The sequence below is a fragment of the Manacus candei genome, unplaced genomic scaffold (genome assembly GCF_025592945.1).
Source record: "Manacus candei isolate 608988 ecotype Guabito, Panama unplaced genomic scaffold, ASM2559294v1 h1tg000128l, whole genome shotgun sequence".
Classification (NCBI taxonomy): Eukaryota; Metazoa; Chordata; class Aves; order Passeriformes; family Pipridae; genus Manacus; species Manacus candei.
Genome location: NW_026138176.1, coordinates 612,206 through 631,652, shown reverse-complemented (window position 1 = coordinate 631,652; position 19,447 = coordinate 612,206). Strand labels below are relative to the sequence as shown.

Here is a 19,447-nt window from a genome sequence, read left to right as displayed (position 1 = left end):
GTGTGAGGGACAGTGCAGTGATGGTTTAGGGGGCACATGGGCTGGTGACCCACCAGCACCCAAATCCCCCCCCTCTAATGGGATCACACAGCCCGTTAGGCAAAAATGGGGTGTGGGTGAAACCACCCTGGTGGAGCTGCTGGGAAAGCCCGGGGGGGCACAGGGGCAGTGCCACCCCCATGGGGCTATAAATGCCCATCCTGCCCTGGCTGCAGTATCCTGTGTGTCCTCAGGGCTGCTGACCAGGTGAGTCTCTGCTCCTCTTCCTCCCTGCACCCCAAACCCTCCCGAGGGCCGTGGGGGCTGCAGGTGAGCGGCCCGGGCAGGGTGGGGGGCACAGACCCTGAGCCCCTGTCCTGCTGTGCCCCCCAGGCTGGCCATGGCGTGTCCCCTGGAGCAGGCACTGGCTGTGATGGTCACCACCTTCCACAAGTACTCGGGGAAGGAGGGGGACAAGTTCAAGCTCAGCAAGGCTGAGCTCAAAGACCTGCTGAACAAGGAGCTGCCCATCTTCGGGAGTGTAAGTGGCCACGAGGGACATCCCTGGGTGGCCTTTGGAGGTGCCTGGGGCAGGGTGGGAGGTGTTAGAATGGTGGATGCAGCCCAGAGAAGCCTCATGCTCTGGGGAGAGCCCTGGGGAGGAGGAGGAGGAAGGATGAGACCGGGAGGAGCTGAGCTGGAGCAGCCTCAGCCCAAAAGGAAATTTGGCTTTTTTTATGCCCCCAGAAATATTTAGTTTGGCAAAGGAAATCACACTCTGATTTCCATTTTATAATAATTTTTTTTAACCCCCAACTTCCCCTTCTTTAAAACCTTGTGGTTTAAATTGGGAGGAGGGAGGAGAAGTTTTTTAGCCCAACTTTTCCACATCCCAGAGGCACATTTGGTGCAGCTGCTCCAGCACTGCCCTGTCACAGGTGCAGCTTTCCAGGCCACCTCCTTCCAAAGGCAAAGGGAAAACCCTCCTTCCAGGCAGGGGGAGGGGAGCAGGGCTGGAAGGGCAGGTTGGGGACACCCCAAAACCTCTCATGCCCCACCAGAAACAAATGGATGAGGCGGAATTCAAGCGGCTGGTGAACGACCTGGACCACAACAAGGACAGCGAGGTGGATTTCAAGGAGTACGTGTGTTTCCTGGCCTGCATCACCATGGGCTTCAACGACTTCTTCAAGGACGACCCCAGCAAGCAGCACCGCAGGAAGTGACCCCCCACCCCTGCCCAGAGGGGCTTTCAATAAAAGCTTTCCCCAGTTCTGGGTGTGCTCCAGGGGTTCTGTGCCTGCTGGGTAACGGGCAGAGGGTGATTCATACCTTCCTCCAGCTCCCTGGGATTTTCCATGCTCTGATGCAGCCCCGGAAGGCATTTTCTGGAGGAGTCTGAGCAAAACAGTCTGAGCTGCTTGGATGCCCCCCCTGAGCTGTCCTTGCTGGCTCAGGGAGGGACTCAGTGCACTTTGGGTTGAAACAGCTGAGGTTCGAGTGCCCACAGCGGGTTTAGGCGGGCACGAGCTGCCCTGGGCACCTCGTTGGGTTTGGGGAGAGAAACTGGGGTGGAGGAACTGGACAGAGAGACACGAACCCAGAATGTGTCACCAGACCCCTCCAGGAGACCCTCAGCCCTCCTGGGGGTGGGCCCGTGCTGGGGGGCTGCACTGGAGGTCAACCCAACCCCCCTGAGTTCTCCAGGGAGCCCTGGGGCCACAGACAGGCAGGAATTTCCTGGGATGTGACTGGGAGCCAGAGGGTTCCCCTTCCTCCTCCTCCCATCGCTGAGGCAGCTCCGGGCAGGTCTGGGCTGGTTTGCAGAAGGTGCAGCAGCTGCTCTTTGGCTTTTCCACAGGAACCATCCCTGATTTAAAAAGCCCTCACAAAGCCTCTGCACCACTCCATGACAGAGCAGACCCCTGGCAGAGCCTGTCCCCAAGGGCCCAGGTCTTCCCTGAGCCCCTCTAGGTCCTTCCCTGAGCCCCTCTAGGTCCTTCCTTGAGCCCCTCCAGGTCCTTCCTTGAGCCCCTCCAGGTCCTTCCTTGAGCTCTCCAGGTCCTCCCCAAGGCCCCCATGTCCTCGTTGAGCCCTACCAGGTCCTCACTGAGCCCCTCCAGGTCCTTCCAGCACCTGCCCAGTAGCTCCAAACTTTGCTCTGCCCCTTCCCAGAGTCTTTATGAAGAGCCCCAGGAGCTTCTACCCCTCCCAGTAACTCACACCAGTTTGCACTAATGAGGGGAGGAAGTTCAGGCTGGGGGTTTCTCCTGCCAAAATGTAAAGAAACCCCCAACCTGGGGAGATGTCAGGGGGTGTCTGGGGAGCTTTCACATCCCACTGAGCTTTGGAGCAGCTTGGAGCTTCATCCCCTGCTTTTCTCTCTCTGTTCCCCACAGCAGCAGGTTCCCTCTGAGGGGGCTGGGGGGGCACTCAGGGCCTTTGTCAGCCCTCAGCCCACGTCTGGGGGGTTGGAAACTGCCGGTTCCTGGTGTTCTCCACAGCTCCTGACACGTGCCTGGGCCACGCAGGCACCGAAATAGCGCCGGGTTACACAACGGGGCGTTGTGACGCTGCCCTCGGAGCCAGGAAACAAAATCGCTGCCAGGAGAGTCAAAACCAGACAGAAAAACCCTCAGCACAAACCCCCCTCCCCATGGACAGACCCTGCTGGGCTCCAGAATCCCTCGGGATGCTGCCAAAACCGTCTCGTGTGGCCCCACCTGCCCACGCTGGCAGAGGTGGGATGCGGTGCCCGCCGCTCATCCCGTGTGCCCAGGGATTCTCCTGGACCGGGAGGTCCCTGCCCAGCCCCAGGGGCACGTTTTGTTCTTTCTAACCCCAACCAACCCCCAGGAGCAGGAAAACTGGGGGGGAGGGGGGCGGGCAGGGCTGCTCCCGGGCTTTCCTCTCCTCCTTTTCCAGCGGGCGCTGGATCGTTGGTTCCTCCCCGCCCGGGGCCGAGGGAGGTGGCCCAGGCGGGGCTATAAATCCCGTGGCCCGGCTCCGTCTCCTCTCCCGCCCTTCCCGTCCTCCGCTGTTCCCTTTGAGTTCTCGGTGAGTTGTATTTTCCCCGCGATTCCCCATCCAGCTGCTCTCCAGATGTTGCCGGTGGCGCATCCCACAGCGGGGTCCCCTGGCAGAGGTTTTCCCTCGGGGATGAGAGGGAGGTTTCTACTGGGGGAGCCGAGTTCCAAGGCTGGATTTCACCTCCGAGGGCTGGAAAAGCACCTGAGTCTCCCCCCCCGCCTGGCCTGGGCAGGAAGGGGCTGTGGCCCCCCCTCTGACACGGCCTTTTTGGGGGTTCTCCAGCCTGGCTGGAAGTGGGAGGCTGGAAATAGGGAGGGAACGGTGCATCCCAGTGTGTGCCCAGGAATGGGGCACTGGTCTGGGGGTGGGAGATGCTGTTGCCCCCCAGCACGGGGGGGGGGCCCAAACTCTGCTCTCAGCTGTTTGTCTCTCCAGGTCTCCCGGTGTCCCCATGGCAAGTCCCCTGGAGCAGGCGCTGGCCGTGATGGTCACCACCTTCCACAAGTACTCGGGGAAGGAGGGGGACAAGTACAAGCTCAGCAAGGCCGAGCTCAAGGAGATGCTCCTGAAGGAGCTGCCAAGCTTCAGTGTGAGTGAAGGGCTACAGGTGCCACGTCCAGGGGCAATTCCAGGACTGGGAATGTGGCCTTGGATGCAAACCCTGATTTTAACCCCGTTTTTCCCCCGGGCAGAAACAAACCAGCGAGGCCAGTTTACAGCAGCTCATGAGCAACCTGGACTGCAACAGCGACAGCGAGGTGGACTTCCAGGAGTACGTGACCTTCCTGGCCTGCATGGCCATGATGTGCAACGACTTCTTCCAGGACCTCCCGGACAAGATGCCGCGCAGGAAATGAAAGGGGAGCACCTTCCCCAGGCCCTCCCCCTGTCCTCCTGATGCCATTTCAATAAATATCGATTTCAACCAAGTCCCTGCTCCCTTTGCCACGGGGGTCTCGTGCCCCAGGGATGGGGTGTTGTGGCCGTGGGCGAGACCCCGATTCCCTCCCTCGGGCAGGTTGCACGGACGGGGTGAGGAGTGGGAACGAGGGAGGTCCCAGAGTGGATTCTGCTCTGCCTTGGTGTGGACACCGCGTTCCCTGAGCCCTCGGGAACCGCCCGCGAGCCGAGCCCTGGCAGCCGCTCGGGATGAGTCAGCGGCGGGCTCTGAACGCCCCGCAGCCCCGAGAGCTGTTCACGGCCGCACAGAGCGAGGCGGGAGGTTTCCCAGGGATTAGCGGCTCCGGGAGCGGCAACAAAGGCTGAACGACTCCTTTTTAGCTGTAACTGCGAAGCTCAGGCAGAGTCAGCGTCTGACCCCCCCCGCGGGGCAGGACCCGCCGCACTGGGCTGTCGCGCAGGACCCTCGTCCCTTCCCCTCCCCAGTAAATCCTGAGCGGGGTTTCAGCCGCGTTCCTGCTCGGGGTGGGGTTGTGGAGCCACTTCCCTGTGCACCCAGCCAGCCCTCCTGGGCTGCCACAGGGCACACTCAGCCCATGGCTATAAACTGTGGGAGCAGCCCCGGCCCCGCTCTGAGCTCGTCCTTCTCATGGTTCTACATCTCCTTTCCTCCCCCTCATCCCCTTTTCCCCCCAGTGAAGAGCTTTGGCCATCTGGGCTTGTGTGCTGGGCTCCAGATGTGCAACTTACCCCTTCCAGATGTGGGTGTCCCCTCCTCCACCCCGCTGGGAGCCTTCATGGGTCACCTCAGGCTGTGCCAGAAGCACTGGAGATGCCACAAAGGCTTTGGTTTGTCCAGCCTGGGCTTTGCCCCCCCCTTGGATGGCCCCGGGGTTGTGTGAGGGGGTGGCCAGGAGCCACCACAAAATGCAGAGCTGGGGGGTCTCATCCTGGAGAAAAGGAGGCTCAGGGGGGACCTTCTGGCTCTGGAATTCCCTGACAGGAGGGGGGAGCCGGGGGGGGGGGGGGGGCTTGGGCTCTGCTCCCAGGGAACAAGGGACAGGAGGAGGGAAAACGGCCTCAAGCTGTGCCAGAGGAGGGTCAGGTTGGCCACGAGGAGGAATTTCCCCCTGGAAAGGGTGTTCAGGCCTTGGCAGGGGCTGCCCAGGGAGGTGGGGGAGTGCCCAGCCCTGGAGGTGTCCAGGGAAGGAGTGGCCGTGGCACTGAGTGCTCTGGGCTGGGGACAAGTTGGGGATGGGGCACTTCCTGGCTCCTTCCTGGCCCGTTTCCATCAGAAAACCTGTCCCTTTGTTTCCCTCTTTTGCAATTGAGGATTCTTTGGGCGCTGGTTCCGGGATTAAGAGGCTGACAGGGAGGTGTTTCACCACCACTGTCCTTCCCGTTCCCCAAAGCCTCCAGGGCCAGCCAGGGGCTGGATTTGGGATGAGGGGCTCCCCACCAGCCCCCTCAAGTCACGTAGGGTTGGGCAGTGGGAACACCAGGGGGTCTCCCACGTGTGGCAGCATCCCCCCAACACCGAGGGGCACAGCTGGGAGTCAGGAGGGTTTGCCAATGCCCTCAGTTGTCATCGGGCAGCAATTAGAGCTGCTGGGAAGTGCCACCTCCTCAGACCAGCTGGAAGGTTTCCCACACACTGGCATGCCCAGATTTGTACCCAGGATTGACTCCATGGAAATCTATGGACAAGCGATGCAGGGAGAATGCTCTCATGAGTTTGGAGAGGTGGATGGGGGGGATGTGTTGGCCAACACCAGCAGCACGTTGAGAGGGGCCACCAAACCTCCATCCAGACTCAACAACAACGGGGCAAATGCGATGATGAACCTCATCCCCCATTGGGTAAGCCCAGTGTTATCCCACTGAAGACCCTCACAGGTGTGATCCAGACAAATTTGTCTCCCATCATCTCCACAGACCCCCCAAACTCTGCGGAAATGTCCCAATGCTGCATCATCACTGACCCCCAGTGACGGCTCCTCACAAATGTCAGTTTTGGTGTTTCCTTGTTTTGTCCTGATGAGTTTGGGGCGTCCCCTCCCTCGTTAACAGGGAGAGCAGCCAGTTCCTGGAGCTGAGAAGTCACCACCCGGGTGTGCTGAGCAGCCTTGCACAATTCCCAGGGTTGCTGCCCTGGAGGAGATTTGAGGGTGTCACAAATCGTAGCTCAGGGAGAGTATAAAAGAGGCGTCGTCTCCTCTGCAGCATCACTTGCTCCTGCTCTCTCTGCTCCTCCTGTGCACCGTCTGCAGAGCCCAGAACTCCTCCAAGGTGAGTAGGTTATTCCAAAGGGTGCCTTTGTGGTGCCAGAAGTGCCGCCAGGATGGGCCAGGAGAGAGGCCAGTCCTCCTCCTCCAACCCGCTTTGATGTTTTGCTGTGTATCCCTTCCCAGCAGGATGAAAACCGACCTGGAGCTGGCCCTGGAGTGTGCTGTGAACGTCTACCACCAGTATGCTGTGCTGAACCGCCCCATCGACGACTACCTGAGCAAGACCGAGTTCTCCAAGCTGCTGAAGGAGACAGCCAAGCCCTTCCTGAACGACACCAAGCCGGTAAGGTCATGGAATCATGGAAGGGGTGGGTGGGAAGGGACCTCAAAGATCACCCCATTCCACCCCCTGCCATGGGGACATCTGCTAGACCAGGTTGCTCCAACCTGGCCTTGGACACTTCCAGGGATGGAAGAGCCGAGTGTTGTGGGAATGGTGCCCTTCTTGGGGCTGGGGCTTCCCAAAGGGAAGAAAGGTTTTTCTGGGGTTCAGTCCTCCCAGCTGAGGGCTGGCAGGGTGAGCCTGAGCCCTGTTCTGTCTGTTCTGCTGCAGCCCAACACGAGCACCGACGACTACATCAACCAGCTCTTCACCAAAGCCGACGGGAACCACGACGGGCGCCTCAAGTTCACTGAGTTCATGACCACGCTCAACCTGGTGGCCATCAATGCCCATGACAGGTCCCACAAGGGCCCTGGTGGGGACCATGACCATGGGCACGACCATGGGCACAGCCATGACCACGGGCACGACCACGGCCGCTGTCCCCGGAACTGAAGCATCTCCTGGGGTGTCTGTGCCCACAGGGCTCTGCTTTCCCAGCACCAGCATCCCTTCCCTGGAACCAAAGCCTTGTCAGCTGCTTCTGCCTGTGGCATTGAAATAAAATCCTTTACTTCGAGCACCAAATGCATCTTGTTACATGTTCTGGGGGCTCCGGGGGTGGGTGGGATTCCAGATTCTCACCCAACCCATGGCTGGGGGGGTTAAACACAGATTGAGCTGGAGGAGCAACGGGAGGGGAAGGTGGCACAGGGGGATCTTGCTCTGGGCAGAATAGGGAGTCCCCACTGAGCAAAACAGGCTGTGTGGGCTCCTGAAGGGGGTCAGATCCCAGTGTGCTCCCGCTCTCAGTGGGTGGTTGGTCCCAGCATCCTCTACCTCAGCAGACAGCGAGTGTGTCCTTGGTAGGAGCAGCTGGAGCACTCCCAGCCCTGCTTCTCCCAGTCCTCTTCGGATCAGCTCCAGGACACAACAGGGGGGAAGCACCGGAGCATTCCTAGCCCTTCTTCTCCCAATCCCTTTTTGGATCATCTCCAGGACATGCCAGGGGTGAAGCACAGGAACATCCCTATCCCTGCTTCTCCCAAATCCCCTTTGTACCAGCTCTAGGATGTGCCAGGGGGGTAACAGAGGTGGGGAACATCCCCAGCCCTTCTCCTCCCAGTCCCTCTTTGGACCAGCTCCAGGACATGCCAGGGGTGAAGCACAGCAGGGGGGGGGTCCTTGTCCAGGTCTCTGCTGAGCCCCAGCCCTGGAGTTGGAGGTGCCACATCCGGGGGGTGCCTGTGATGCTTTTGCAACCCCCAAAGCAACCAACTGGCCCCAGCCCAGCAGAGAATGAGGCCGAGGGGCTCCAGGAGCTCCAGGGGGCTGATGTGGGGCAGCTCTGTGGCGGGAGCTGCTTGGAGGTGCCGCCCTGGTCACACACAGTGGTGACTCTGCACAATGAAATTGCAGGGTTTTATAGGGTGGGACGACAGCCCCCCGAGTCCTGGCACTTCTAAAGGTCACCGTGGGCTCCTGGGGGGCAGAAACAGGAGTGACAAAGAGCTCCTGACTGTGCTGGTGACTGTGCACCGAGGGGGAAACCCTCAGGCTCAGGAGGATCCGACATTTCCAATATCAGCCGAAACCAGGAGCCCGTCCCACGTGAAACCCAACCACTGTGAAGGCACTTGCACCCCGTGACACAGATCACTGCTGTCAGGCTCCACAAGGGATTTGGGGAGCAAATGGGATTTGGGGAGCCCTTGTCCCCTGGAGGCAGATGCCACTCACTGTCCTGCCAGGGCACCCTGGTGGCACTTGGGCATCGCTCCCCTTGCAGGCCTGGGCACCATGAGCTGCCCCCCCCCACAGGTTTTGGGGAACAAAAAGGAGGAAAAAACAGGAATTCAGGGCCCAGATGTCACATGTGGGGGCTACACAAGCCTCCAAACCTTGCCCAAGGCTTTCCCTGTTGGCGGAGGAATGAGGATGCAATTTGGGACTGCTGACAGTCCCTAATGAGCGGAGCCGGAACACAAAAAGAGCAATAATGTGAGTCAGGGATACGGGAATAAAACTCATGCAACAGTTCCTGCCACTGCCCCCGGGCCACACGAGGAGCATCCTCAAACAGGACTGGTTACCCTCTTGTTCTGCTGGTCCTCTCCTCTTCCTGGTATCTATTGTCTTGGTTTAAATCTTCTGAGAGTCTCCTCATTCTTCTGCACGGGTGACACAGAGGTGACAGTTGCAAAACATTTGGTGGCTCATCCACCAGCCTGTGGAGACCCTGAGCTCGGTTTTTCCTCTGTTTTTATGCCCGGTTTCCTCCAGAAAATTCCTGGAGTGAGAGGAAAGGTCTGGTGTGGGTGACGTGAAGATAGAGAGGAATGGAAAATACTCTGGAAAACCAGTTTTGAAAGGCAGATGCTGCTTCGTGCAAAACAGCCCGACTTTCTCCCCCACCAGTCTGAAAACGTGTGAATTTTTGGCACGTTGCAAAACTTGCCCAGTTCTGGCAACTTGTGCCAAGGTGTGACCACACACCCGGCGTGGGTCCCCTCCTGCTGCACGTGGGGCCTGGCAGAGGTGACAGCCGGGGCAAGGACGGCGTTTCCAAAGCCCGGTGGGTGCAACCAGGAACTGCCTGAGGAGGAACGAGCCGGGAGGGGCTCGGGAAGGGCCCACCCGGCAATTTCCAGGAGCGGGAAAGGCGAACTCAAGCCACTGCTTGTGGCAGGTGTGTCACCAGCTGTGGCGAAACCGCCCCTCAACCGGGGATAAAAGGGCTGCCCGGGCTCCGGGAGCACAGAAGGGACCTGCTCTCTGCACACCCTCCTCGAGACCAGGGTGAGTGGGACCGGGAGGGCCTCCAAGGGACACGGTGAGGGAGACGCAGTTTTGGACGTGGACTCAGCCCAGGGGGGTGGTTTCTGCTCAGGGCAGGGGAGGAGGCTGGTTTGGGCTGCAAAACAAGGATAAATTCTGGCACTATATGGAATATATGTAATATATAATGCATGTGTTTTATTACTATATATATATGTGACAATATATATTATATATTGTTATATATTGTATATATTAAAATAACATAATATAGGTATAATTTGGCAAAATATATAATATAACATAATATATTATATATTATATATTATATATATAATGTATTATATATTATATAGTATATATTATATAGTATATATTATACATAGAAATAACACAATATATATTTTGGCATTACATATAAAATAGAACACAGTCTCCGGGACCAGGTAGGGGCAGCTCCCCCTCCCTCGGGTGCCTGATTTTGGGCCCATTTCAGAGCTTCGAGGTGTTTCCCAGTTTCTGCAGGTACCTCCCGAGCTCAGCCATGTCTGCCAGCACCCACAGCCACGCCGAGAGCCGGCAGTTCCCTGGGAATTGCACTCTGGAGGGGGCCCTGAAGACCATCGTGGACGTTTATCACCGTTACAGCGTCCGGCAGGGAGAGCTCGACCTCCTCAGCTTCAACGACTTCAAAACGCTGATCACTGAGCAGGCCCCCACCTTCCTGCAGGCCTGTGTGAGTGCCAGAGGGGCTCCCTGGGGGAGCATTCCCTCAGGATGTGCCGGGGGACAAGGCTGAGGTGGCTCTGAGGGAATGGGGAGCAGGTCCCACCATGGCAGTGGTTCACTGTGGTCAGACTTGTGGGGCCACCTGAGCTTTCTCCTCCAGCCAGAGGGACTAGGGACAAGTGTCCACTTAGGGCTTAATTAGGGGCTAATTGCACTGTAGGAGAGGGTCATGATGTCCTGCAGATCCAGACACATTCCGGGGCATGGAAGGACCCAGCTGGCTCTGTCTCCACTGGTGGATTCAGAGACAGGGGAGGGGATGCACTAAAACCTCTCCTGTCCCCCAATTCCAGGGCAGGAACCAACGTGGTTACTTGGACAAGATCTTCAAGGAGACTGACCTCAACAAGGACAAGGAGCTGTCCTTCGAGGAGTTCAGCATCGTCCTGGCCAAGGTGGCTGACGATGCCCATCGCATCAGCCACGGCTCCGACCGCTGCGGGCCCGACCAGGACTGAGCCTCAGCTCCCCCCCCCATGGAACACCAGGAGAGGGCTGCTTTAGGAATGGGGCTCTGGGTGCTCTCTGCCTGCTGGGATCCCTCACGCCTGTGAGACAATAAAGCATCACTTGAAATCCACCGAGTCCTTCCCGTGCCGACAATTCCTTCCGCATCCCACGGGTGGGGGGGAGGGTGGGCACTGGTACTGGGGGAAACCCAGGGGGTGACAAGCCCTGCTCTTCCCTCTGCCCACATCAGCCCTTAAAAGTGTGTTTTGAAAGAGTTTTGCAACCCTTGCCAAGCTCGGGGTGCCCTGCCAGGGCTCAGCTCCTCGGGGCACAACTAACCCTGGGCACCTGGAAACGCATCCTGAGTTCCCCAGACCCTCTCAGTCCCTCCAGTGAGCAGATCCTTGCCCGGACCTGCTGGCCTTGGGAACGGGGTTGTAGGTGGACAGGGGGCTGTGCAAGTCCTGTGCAAGGGGGGCTGCAGAGCCAGCAGAAAGTTGTGCCAGGACATGTTCCTGGGCCCCTCAGCACTGCCTGGGCTCCCCGGTCACCCCAGATCACAACCAAACATGCAGAGGCTCATTCCTCTTGCCTGTGGGCACATCCAAGGATCCAGCCACTATCCCACCTTGGAAACCCCTCCCACACCCTTGTTCTTCCCCACCTCCAGGGTGATAAAGTGACCAAAAGGGGGGTTTCCTGATATTGCTACAAAATTCTGCAATGCCGGGGATGGTCCCGGACACCCTGTTGTGAAACAGCCCAGACCTTCTCCAGACCTTCTGAGCATCAGAACACCCCTGTTGTGAAATGCAGAGCACCCCCAGTGAGGGCTGGAGCCCGGGGGGGCTGTTGTATCACAGAATCATTCCCAGAATCACTGAGGATGGAAAAGCCCTCCAAGGTCATCAAGTCCAACCTTTGACCATCTCCCAGAGCACTCAGTGCCACAGCCAGTCGTTCCTTGGACACCTCCAGGGCTGGGGACTCCCCCACCTCCCTGGGCAGCCCCTTCCAAGGCCTCACCACCCCTTCCAGGAAGAAATTCTCCCTGAAAAACAGTTTGTAGACCAAGGCTGCACCTTTGAGCAGCTCCCTGCATGGTGCTGCCCCACATCAGCTCCTCTGGAGCTCCTGGAACTCACCCCAGGCCTGTCCATGGCCCTGTTTTGGCCTCCACTTTGTGTCTGAGACCAACACAATGCTTGGCAGGTTAAACAAACCCCAAAACGAGTCTGCTGAGTCAGCAGGCAGCGCTTTTTGATGAAGAAACACTGGAAAGTCTCGTTTTGCTCCCAAACTTGGCAGCTCCGAAGCCAAAGCGCCTGCGCTGGGTCTGTGCCACGCTGAGAGACAACAACAACAAAAGCCACAGAGTGAGGACAGAGTCCCAAAATGTGCAAAAAAAAATAAACACCTTTCAGCCAGACCTGGTCTGTACAGCTCAGAGCACACCTGGGGTGGGGACAATCCACCCCTGGAGGTGAAATGGAGCTCCTGGAGCCCTGCCAGGCCAGGCACACGCCCTGGATTATGTGTCTGTCACGGAAACACATTTGCTGCAGGCAGGGGATGGTCCCTCAGTGCCACCTCTGTGCCCGTGTCACACGGGCAGCCCTGGCACTGCTGCCAGGCCTGTGCTTGTGGCACTCGCTGGTCTGGGTGGAGACAGATGGGTCAAAGGTTGGATCTGATGATCTTGGGGGGCTTTTCCAACATAACGAAGCACTGGGACCCTTCAGGGTGCCCCAGCTCTGCAGGGATGGGGACACTCACTGGAGAAGGGCAGGAATGATGGTGTGGGTGCCCTGTGGCACCAGAAGACACCCCTATGAATGGGCAAAACCAGGTGAAGTGGAAGAATCCCAAGGGAACGGACTTTTGGCAAGAGTTGGTGGAGAATTGATCACGATTTTCCCACATTTCCTCATTTCCCACATGCTGGGAAGGAGGGAACAGGGTGAGGGCAAAGTTCACAGCTCAAACCTCAACCAGGTGAAGGGGACCCACCTGAGGGGACATTTCCATGTCCTGCCCACCCCCTGCCACCCCAGTGGAGTCCGTGACACCCTGACCTTGCAGGAAAAGCCACAGAGACCCTTTTTAAGGAACTGCCCCCGAGCCTTAAGCAACGCCCAGTGTGTCATGAGCATGGACTGGAACTGGATGAAACAGGGACATTTCACAACCTTTCATGGCCAGGGTATAAGAGACCCCTCGCTTGGGACCTGCCCCACACCGGTCCCAGGGGATCTCACTCCGCTGACAAGATGAGCAAGGCAAGTCCAATGTGCATTTAAGGTCTCTTTTCCAGGTGCTGGTTGGGCCACCAGAGGTGTGAAGACCCTCAGGGAGCATCTCATCATGACCTGCCATCGGTTGCTGGCAGAGCACAACCAGTTCCACTCAGGCTCATCCCACAGGGATGTTTTCTCCTGGAGGAGGTTCCCCCCTGGCACATTCTGACCACCAAAGGGGCTCCAGGACATCAGATCTTGTGCTCTGTATCTCTCCAGAGGTTTTTGGGGTGCTACCAGCTGGTTTGGGAGTTCCTAGGAAGGAGGCACATTTCAAGGGAAAAACCCCCTGGCCGTGTCCTCACTGCCCTGGTTATGGCAGATTTCCACACCCATTGTGGCTCCTGCTGTTATTTGGTGCAACCCTTTCTCTTCCAGAGCTCCCAGAGCCAGGAGCAGCTCTCCGAGCTGGAGAAGGCCATGGATGTCATCATTGATGTCTTCCACCACTACTCCAGGCGGGAGGGGGACAGGGACACCCTGACCAAGAAGGAGCTGAAGCTCCTCATTGAGAAGCATCTTGCCAACTACCTGAAGGTGAGTGGGCCCAGAGCAGGGTCCACATGGGGAGGGAGCTGGGCTGGACCCCCCTAACCTGGATATCTCCTGCCCAACCCTCTCTGTCCAACCTCCCCTTTCCAAACCTGCTCCATAAAGTCAGAGGAAGGAATCCCACCCAGGTCTGGGTGAACCTGCAGCCGGATATTGACCCTCATCCCCTCCTCCGTAAAAATCAGGGTTAGGCTGCTCAGGAGCTCCTTTGCCATCTGGAAATGGGCTCAGAAACACCACCCCCAAATCCCACTATTTTTGTGACTCCCTTTTCTAGTGTTGAGCGAAGGGTTTTTTCGCCCAAGGAGAGGTTTGAGCTGTGAGTGATGCTCCCCCTCACCCTGTCCCTTCCTCCTCTGCAGCACGTGAAGAACAAGGCCACCATCGACGAGATCTTCAAGGACCTGGACATCAACAAGGACGCCCAGATCAGCTTCTGCGAGATGATGATGCTCATCGTCCGTGTCACCAGCGCCACCCACGAGCACCTGCACGAGGTGGAGGACCAGCAGCACCAGCACCACCACCACCAGCACCACCACTGAGCTGGGCTTGGCCCCTCAGCCGTGCTGCAGCCCCTGGTTTCCTCCCCCCCATGGAAAATTTCGGGCTGGGAAAGGCTCCAGGATCAAACCCAACCTCGGACACCCCTCTCTGCCCACCTCCCTCCCCCCCTTCTGCAAAGTGTGGTGGGTTTGCTGCCAAATAAAGATTTGCTCTGAGGCTGCCAAAGCTCTGCTGTGTCTGTGTGGGTTTTCCTCCAGGCGAGTCCTGCACTCTCCTCTCTCCTTAAACCCCGCAAATCCGGGGGGGGAAATCCTTGGAGACAGGTTCAGGGGAGGTGGACGCGTGGGAAGTTCAGGGTTCCCTCCAGCAGGTGCTCAGGATGCTCCAGGTATCACAGCGTGCCCCAGGTGTCACAGAAGACACTAAAATTTGACATTTTCAGCTAGAAAACAACCCCATTTAGGCCTGAAAACACTCCACAGCTCTCCTTGGAGCAAGCTGTGGTGGTGGGCAGGAGCTGGAAGGATGGGTGGGGATGGATAAACACTCTTTTTGGGAGGAACACCCTTTTTAGGGCAGTTTTGCTCCATATGGGGGTGGACATGTTAAGTTTTGGGGTTGCATCCAATAGTAAGGTCCAGCCACCAGGTTTTGTGGGGACAAGAGCCCAGAACAACCCCAACTCCTCCCTCAGAACATCCCAATTTGCCCCGGGAAGGTTCATCTGTCATTAATCAGCTGCTTTCCAGAGAGAAATTCGGGCTGGAACCACCACCAGAGCTGCTGAGCAGCTGCCCAGGCACTCTCAGAGCCTCATTTCCAAACATCTTCAGGGGGAGGAAAAGGAACAGTTGTGATTTCCCAAGGCTGAGTCAAAGTCCTGAAATCGCCCTGCTCCGGGAAGGAACCTTCCAGAAGCTTCTCCAAAGCAGCAGAGCTGAAGCAAGACCTGCCCCCCCCCCAGGTTAACACAAGACCACCACAAGTTGCCTCACCCAGGTTGCTTCAACTTCCTTTGGAGCCAGTTTTGACATCTGAGGGGTCAAACACCTTCTGAGGAGGTTAAAATCTGCCCCAGGGCCCGGAGTTCCCTCAGCCCTGCACAGGGTGGCAGATCTCGAGCCACATCTGCAATCCCACCCCCCAAAACAGCTCATACACCCCATCCTGCAGCATTCTGGGGTCTCTGGAGCAGGAAGAGCCCCCCACACCCAGTGGAGCTGCTCCAGTGCCACCACCCTGCAGGGCAGAAGGACATGGACCCCGAGAACCAGGGCTGGTGATCCTAAGGGACAAGGGTGGTTTAGGTGCCATTTGCAGCACATCAGTTTTTGGGGGCTCAGAACCCTCTTTGGGGGTGTCCAGCCCTTCTGGTCCCTGCACAACCCACCCCAGGACCTTCCCCAGGACTGAGGCAGGAACCAACCTCGGAGATCGGGGTGTTGGTGCAACAGGATGTTTGCCAACACAGTGGGGGCTGCGGTGTGGGGTGGAGGGACTCCTGTTGGGTCACCCAGGGGCTGTGGGATCAGGTGGGGGACAGAATGAGCCCCCCCAACACCCTGAGTGGTCCCCAAATCCTTACGGATCGTTTCACCCCAAGGAGCTCCCCAAAAGAGGTATCATCACTGAGCAGGTGATGATACCCTCCAGCCACAGGAGCCAGGGGCACAGGAAGGGGGGGAGCCCCAAATCCCACCTCCCTCCACCCCCAGGTGAGGATTCGCCACCCCCGGAGGTGTCCAGGGAAGGACTGGCCGTGGCACTGAGTGCTCTGGGCTGGGGGACAAGGTGGGGATGGGGCACAGGCTGGACTCGATGGTCTCAGAGATCTTTTCCAACCTAAAATATTCCGGGATTCAGGTTCCTCGAGCCGAGGACCGGCCTCCTGCTGCCACCTGGTGGGATGTGACACCGCGGCTCTTGGAGAGGCCACCAAGTCCTGCCCGAGCTCCCCAGGGACGCTGCGAACCCACCGACCTCGGGCACAGCCCCATCCTGTGTCCCCCCGTTCCTGTTCCTTCTCCACTAGCGCTGTTCCAACCCCCCCTGCCCATCCCCGTGAACCCCCTCCCTCTGCAGCCCCCCCGACCCCCCAGCACAGGAGGGGACGGGGGGGGGGTCATGCAATGCCCCAAACTCTGCCAACGGGGGACGGACGCCCTTGGTCACCGTCAGTCCCAACACTCCCATGGGGATGAGCCACAGGGGGGTAAAACTGGTCGTTCTGGGGGCTGGTGAGGTCTGGGGCCAGCAGCTGACCCAGCATCGGCGGTAAAGCCACGCCCGGAGCCCAGCAAAGCCCGGCTTAACGCTGCTGTGGATGGGGACGTGTCACCAGGGGATGGCACCGTGGTGGCAGCGGGATCGGAGGGGGTAGCTGGAGGAAGGGACGGGCTCCGAGTGACTCAGAGCAATTTTCCCCATAATTCCCCTCGTTCAGACACGTGCTAATTGGGGTGGGGGGAGGAGTACAGAGGCTGGAGGGGGTCACTGCCCTCCCAACCTCCTCCACAAGTGTTTCCTGTGGGTCTGGTCACCCCATGGCCACCTCAGTCCTGGGGTCCTTCCCGCACCATCCCCTGGCAGAGCTGCTCTTCCTTCCCACAGCGACAGGGACCCCCCAGCACAAAGCCTTAAACCCCTTAAATGTGGTCATGGGGGATCCCAGCCCTCGAGAAGACATCTCCTGTCCTGCCTTCCACCAAGGCCCTGGCCAGGGGCAGCAGGAGCTCGGGCTCCTGGCACTGTCTGTCTCTGGGGGGTTCGTGCTCAGCCCTGGCAAGGCTGCACCCCAAAAGTTTGCGGGTTAAGCGGTGCTGCTGCCTGTGCCCGGTCGCCCAACCACCCCAAATCCAGCCCTGAAGGGAGTCCCCTGGCTCTGGGACTCCCCCAAAACCTCCAAGGACCCCTCAGGTGTGAGAGCAGCCCCTGGGCTGAGGCAGCTTCCCCAAAATCCTGCGTGTGCCAGGACCTGCAGGGACTTGCTGCCTCTCGCCTCAGCGTGCTGGGGGAAATTCCGCTCCAGCCCGCGGTCTGCATCTCATTTCCAACCCCTTCCCCGGTGGTGCCGGTGGGCGGCACAGCCCGGCTCCAGCAGCGCCTCCCCTCCCAAAAACGCTGCCACAACCCGGCCCCGCCAACGCCCCCGGGGGGCTGAGGGGGCACCGACCTCATCTGCCTCCGTCGCGTATCTGGGAATCTGGGAAGGTGCCTGAGCCTTTAATGAGAGCTGGCACACCCCGCGGGGCAGGGAGGGCTCCTCCCGCCCCTGCCCAGCTGAGCAAACCCGCGGTGGGGACTCCGGGACCACACAGAGAGCCCGGAGTCCGTCCTGGTGCTGCTGCTGGAGCCTCCTCAGAACCCGGGGCTGGGGCTTTGCCCGGAGCCCTGAGGCAGCCTGAGCCCAGCAGGGCTGAAATCCCTCCTGTGCCGTGCCCTGATGGGCTCCATGGGCTGAAATCCCTCCTGTGCCGTGCCCTGATGGGCTCCATGGGCTGAAATCCCTCCTGTGCCGTGCCCTGATGGGCTCCATGGGCTGAAATCCCTCCTGTGCCGTGCCCTGATGGGCTCCATGGGCTGCAGTCCTTCCTGTTCTGTGCCCTGTGGGCTCCACGGGCTGAAATCCCTCCTGTGCCGTGCCCTGATGGGCTCCACGGGCTGAAATCCCTCCTGTGCCGTGCCCTGACGTGCTCTAAGGGGCTGAACCTCAGCCTGGCACCGAGGGCACACACCAGGGTGGGCAGTGACTGGCCCTGTCCCATCAGGGTGTCCAACGAGTGACTCTCCCATGGGAGGTTGTTCATAACCCCCCTGGCCACGGCCACCTGGGTGTCACTGGGTGTCCCCACTGTCACCACTGCCCTGCACTCTCAGGGCTCCTTGTCCTGCCCTTGCCCAAGCTGGGCAAATGTGGGTGCAGTCTGGGCCCAGAGGCAGCTCCCAGGACATGTGGGACAGCCTCAAAAATCAGATGAAAGCTCCTTTTCTGCAGGAATTGTTTTGGTCTCTGACATTTTCTAAGCTTCAGCATCACAAAGCCCCTCGAACTCACAAACAACTTTGGTTGTAAGGGAAAAAAAAACCCATTTAGGGGATGAAAAATGCAAAGTTTTATGCACGAAGAGAACCTCTGGTCGGGTTTTTTTTGGAGATCCAAGGAGGTGTTCCCAGTGCACAGCCAGAACCACATGCTGACCTACATACACCTTCCCAGGTGTGCTGGTAAACATCCTCCGAGGAGCAGGATAATGAGGGAGGCTCCCTGGGAAGAGCAGCAGTGTGGGGAGAACAGGACTGACCAGAAGGGATCCTCACCCTCCACCCACTCCCCGCAGCCTGCAGGGCCGGGGCAGAGCTGCTCCCACCATCCCATCTCTCCCCTCTGCACAAGCGCCTGGTGGACGCAGGTGAGTCTCCACCGGTCCTTTCTGGGCTTGAAACCAGCTTTTGTGTTTCCAGGGTTATTTTGGAACCAGTTCTTCCCAGCGGAGCTCAGGTGGGAAGGACGAGATCGGCTCCCAGGAGGGTGTGAGGACACGGCTCTTCCCTCCCCTGCACGAGCTGATTCATCCACCCCAAGTGCCTGAGATGGCCACGGGGAGACTCTTCCCTTTAATTTAACGAGGCAGTTAAAATTCAGCTGAGACCCACCAGGGAAAGTGGAGAAATGGAGGGAATTGAGGTGAAAGTCCTCAGAGGAGTCAGGATGGGCAGCCCAGCAAGGGAAAGGTGCTTTTTACCTCTGGCAAGAAAAGGTTCAGAAAGATTTGACCTGAACTGAACATTCTGTGGGAATGGAATGGGGGGGGTTTCCTGCAGGCACAGCTGCCCCTGCCAACTGCTGTGGCCTCAAATTTTGCTGCCCTCCAGGACTGGAGACATGTCCAAGCTCATTAAAGCCATCACTGACATGCTGGAGAGTTACCAGGGCAGTGCCAGAAAGGGGAGGAAATCGGAGACGTTCAGCAGGAGTGAGTTCAAGAAGCTGATCCAGCAGGAATTTGCCCCTGTCAAGGTAAATCTACAGCCTTGGGGGTGCCAAGATGTGTGGGAAAGGTGCTGGGGTGATATTTAGGGGTGGTCAGGGGTGCTGAGGGGGCTGCAACACCCACCCCACAGCCAGGGTTGGAGTGGGATCTCTCCAGTCTTTGATTTTCCCGGGGTTGTGCATCGTGGCTGATTTCCTTGGGCTTCTGTTGCAAAGCTCCCGTTCCCCCTCCTGGTCCTGCTGTCCCCATTTTCCTGCAGGGAATGGGACAGTGAGGATGGGGTGCCTGGTCCCCCCCCCCGGCTCCATTTCCTCCCTGGGCAAATCCAGCTGTAATCCCAGGCTGTGACCCCTTGGCTCTGGACCCCGTGCCCCCTCCTGTGCCTGCTGCTCCTTTTCCTTGCTTTGCCCTTGCACTGAGGGCACCCAGCCCTCGCTTCTGCCCCCTTTGGGAGGGGCTGATGGGCTCCTGTCCCCTCAGAGGTCGCCCACCAGCAGGTACAGGTACATCCCCCGCTCCTCGGACCCGGACACCGAGCCCATGAACAAGAAGGAGAGGGGCAAA

At 58.7% G+C, this 19,447-nt stretch overlaps 5 protein-coding genes across 5 annotated transcripts; all 5 read left to right on the top strand.

Annotated features, from left to right (window-relative positions):
- The first annotated feature begins 233 nt into the window (after positions 1-233).
- LOC127462478 (protein S100-A4-like) lies at positions 234-1,205 on the top strand. The gene is made up of 3 exons (XM_051771117.1): positions 234-246; positions 373-520; positions 1,041-1,205. The coding sequence occupies exons 2-3, from the start codon at positions 380-382 to the stop codon at positions 1,203-1,205; spliced, it is 306 nt and encodes a 101-aa protein (XP_051627077.1). The 5' UTR covers positions 234-246; positions 373-379.
- Positions 1,206-2,930: 1,725 nt separating this feature from the next.
- Positions 2,931-3,938, top strand: LOC127462487 (protein S100-A4-like). The gene is made up of 3 exons (XM_051771132.1): positions 2,931-3,036; positions 3,445-3,598; positions 3,702-3,938. The coding sequence occupies exons 2-3, from the start codon at positions 3,461-3,463 to the stop codon at positions 3,864-3,866; spliced, it is 303 nt and encodes a 100-aa protein (XP_051627092.1). The 5' UTR covers positions 2,931-3,036; positions 3,445-3,460; the 3' UTR covers positions 3,867-3,938.
- A 2,237-nt stretch (positions 3,939-6,175) lies between these two features.
- On the top strand, positions 6,176-6,975 carry LOC127462462 (protein S100-A9-like). Its single transcript, XM_051771093.1, has 3 exons — positions 6,176-6,198; positions 6,321-6,480; positions 6,751-6,975. Exons 2-3 carry the CDS (start codon positions 6,325-6,327, stop codon positions 6,973-6,975), a joined length of 381 nt encoding a protein of 126 aa, XP_051627053.1. The 5' UTR covers positions 6,176-6,198; positions 6,321-6,324.
- Positions 6,976-9,823: 2,848 nt separating this feature from the next.
- LOC127462465 (protein S100-A8-like) lies at positions 9,824-10,657 on the top strand. The gene is made up of 2 exons (XM_051771096.1): positions 9,824-10,033; positions 10,380-10,657. Exons 1-2 carry the CDS (start codon positions 9,842-9,844, stop codon positions 10,542-10,544), a joined length of 357 nt encoding a protein of 118 aa, XP_051627056.1. The 5' UTR covers positions 9,824-9,841; the 3' UTR covers positions 10,545-10,657.
- A 2,117-nt stretch (positions 10,658-12,774) lies between these two features.
- Positions 12,775-14,114, top strand: LOC127462466 (protein MRP-126-like). The gene is made up of 3 exons (XM_051771097.1): positions 12,775-12,815; positions 13,212-13,370; positions 13,748-14,114. Exons 1-3 carry the CDS (start codon positions 12,807-12,809, stop codon positions 13,928-13,930), a joined length of 351 nt encoding a protein of 116 aa, XP_051627057.1. The 5' UTR covers positions 12,775-12,806; the 3' UTR covers positions 13,931-14,114.
- The last annotated feature ends 5,333 nt before the right edge of the window (positions 14,115-19,447 follow it).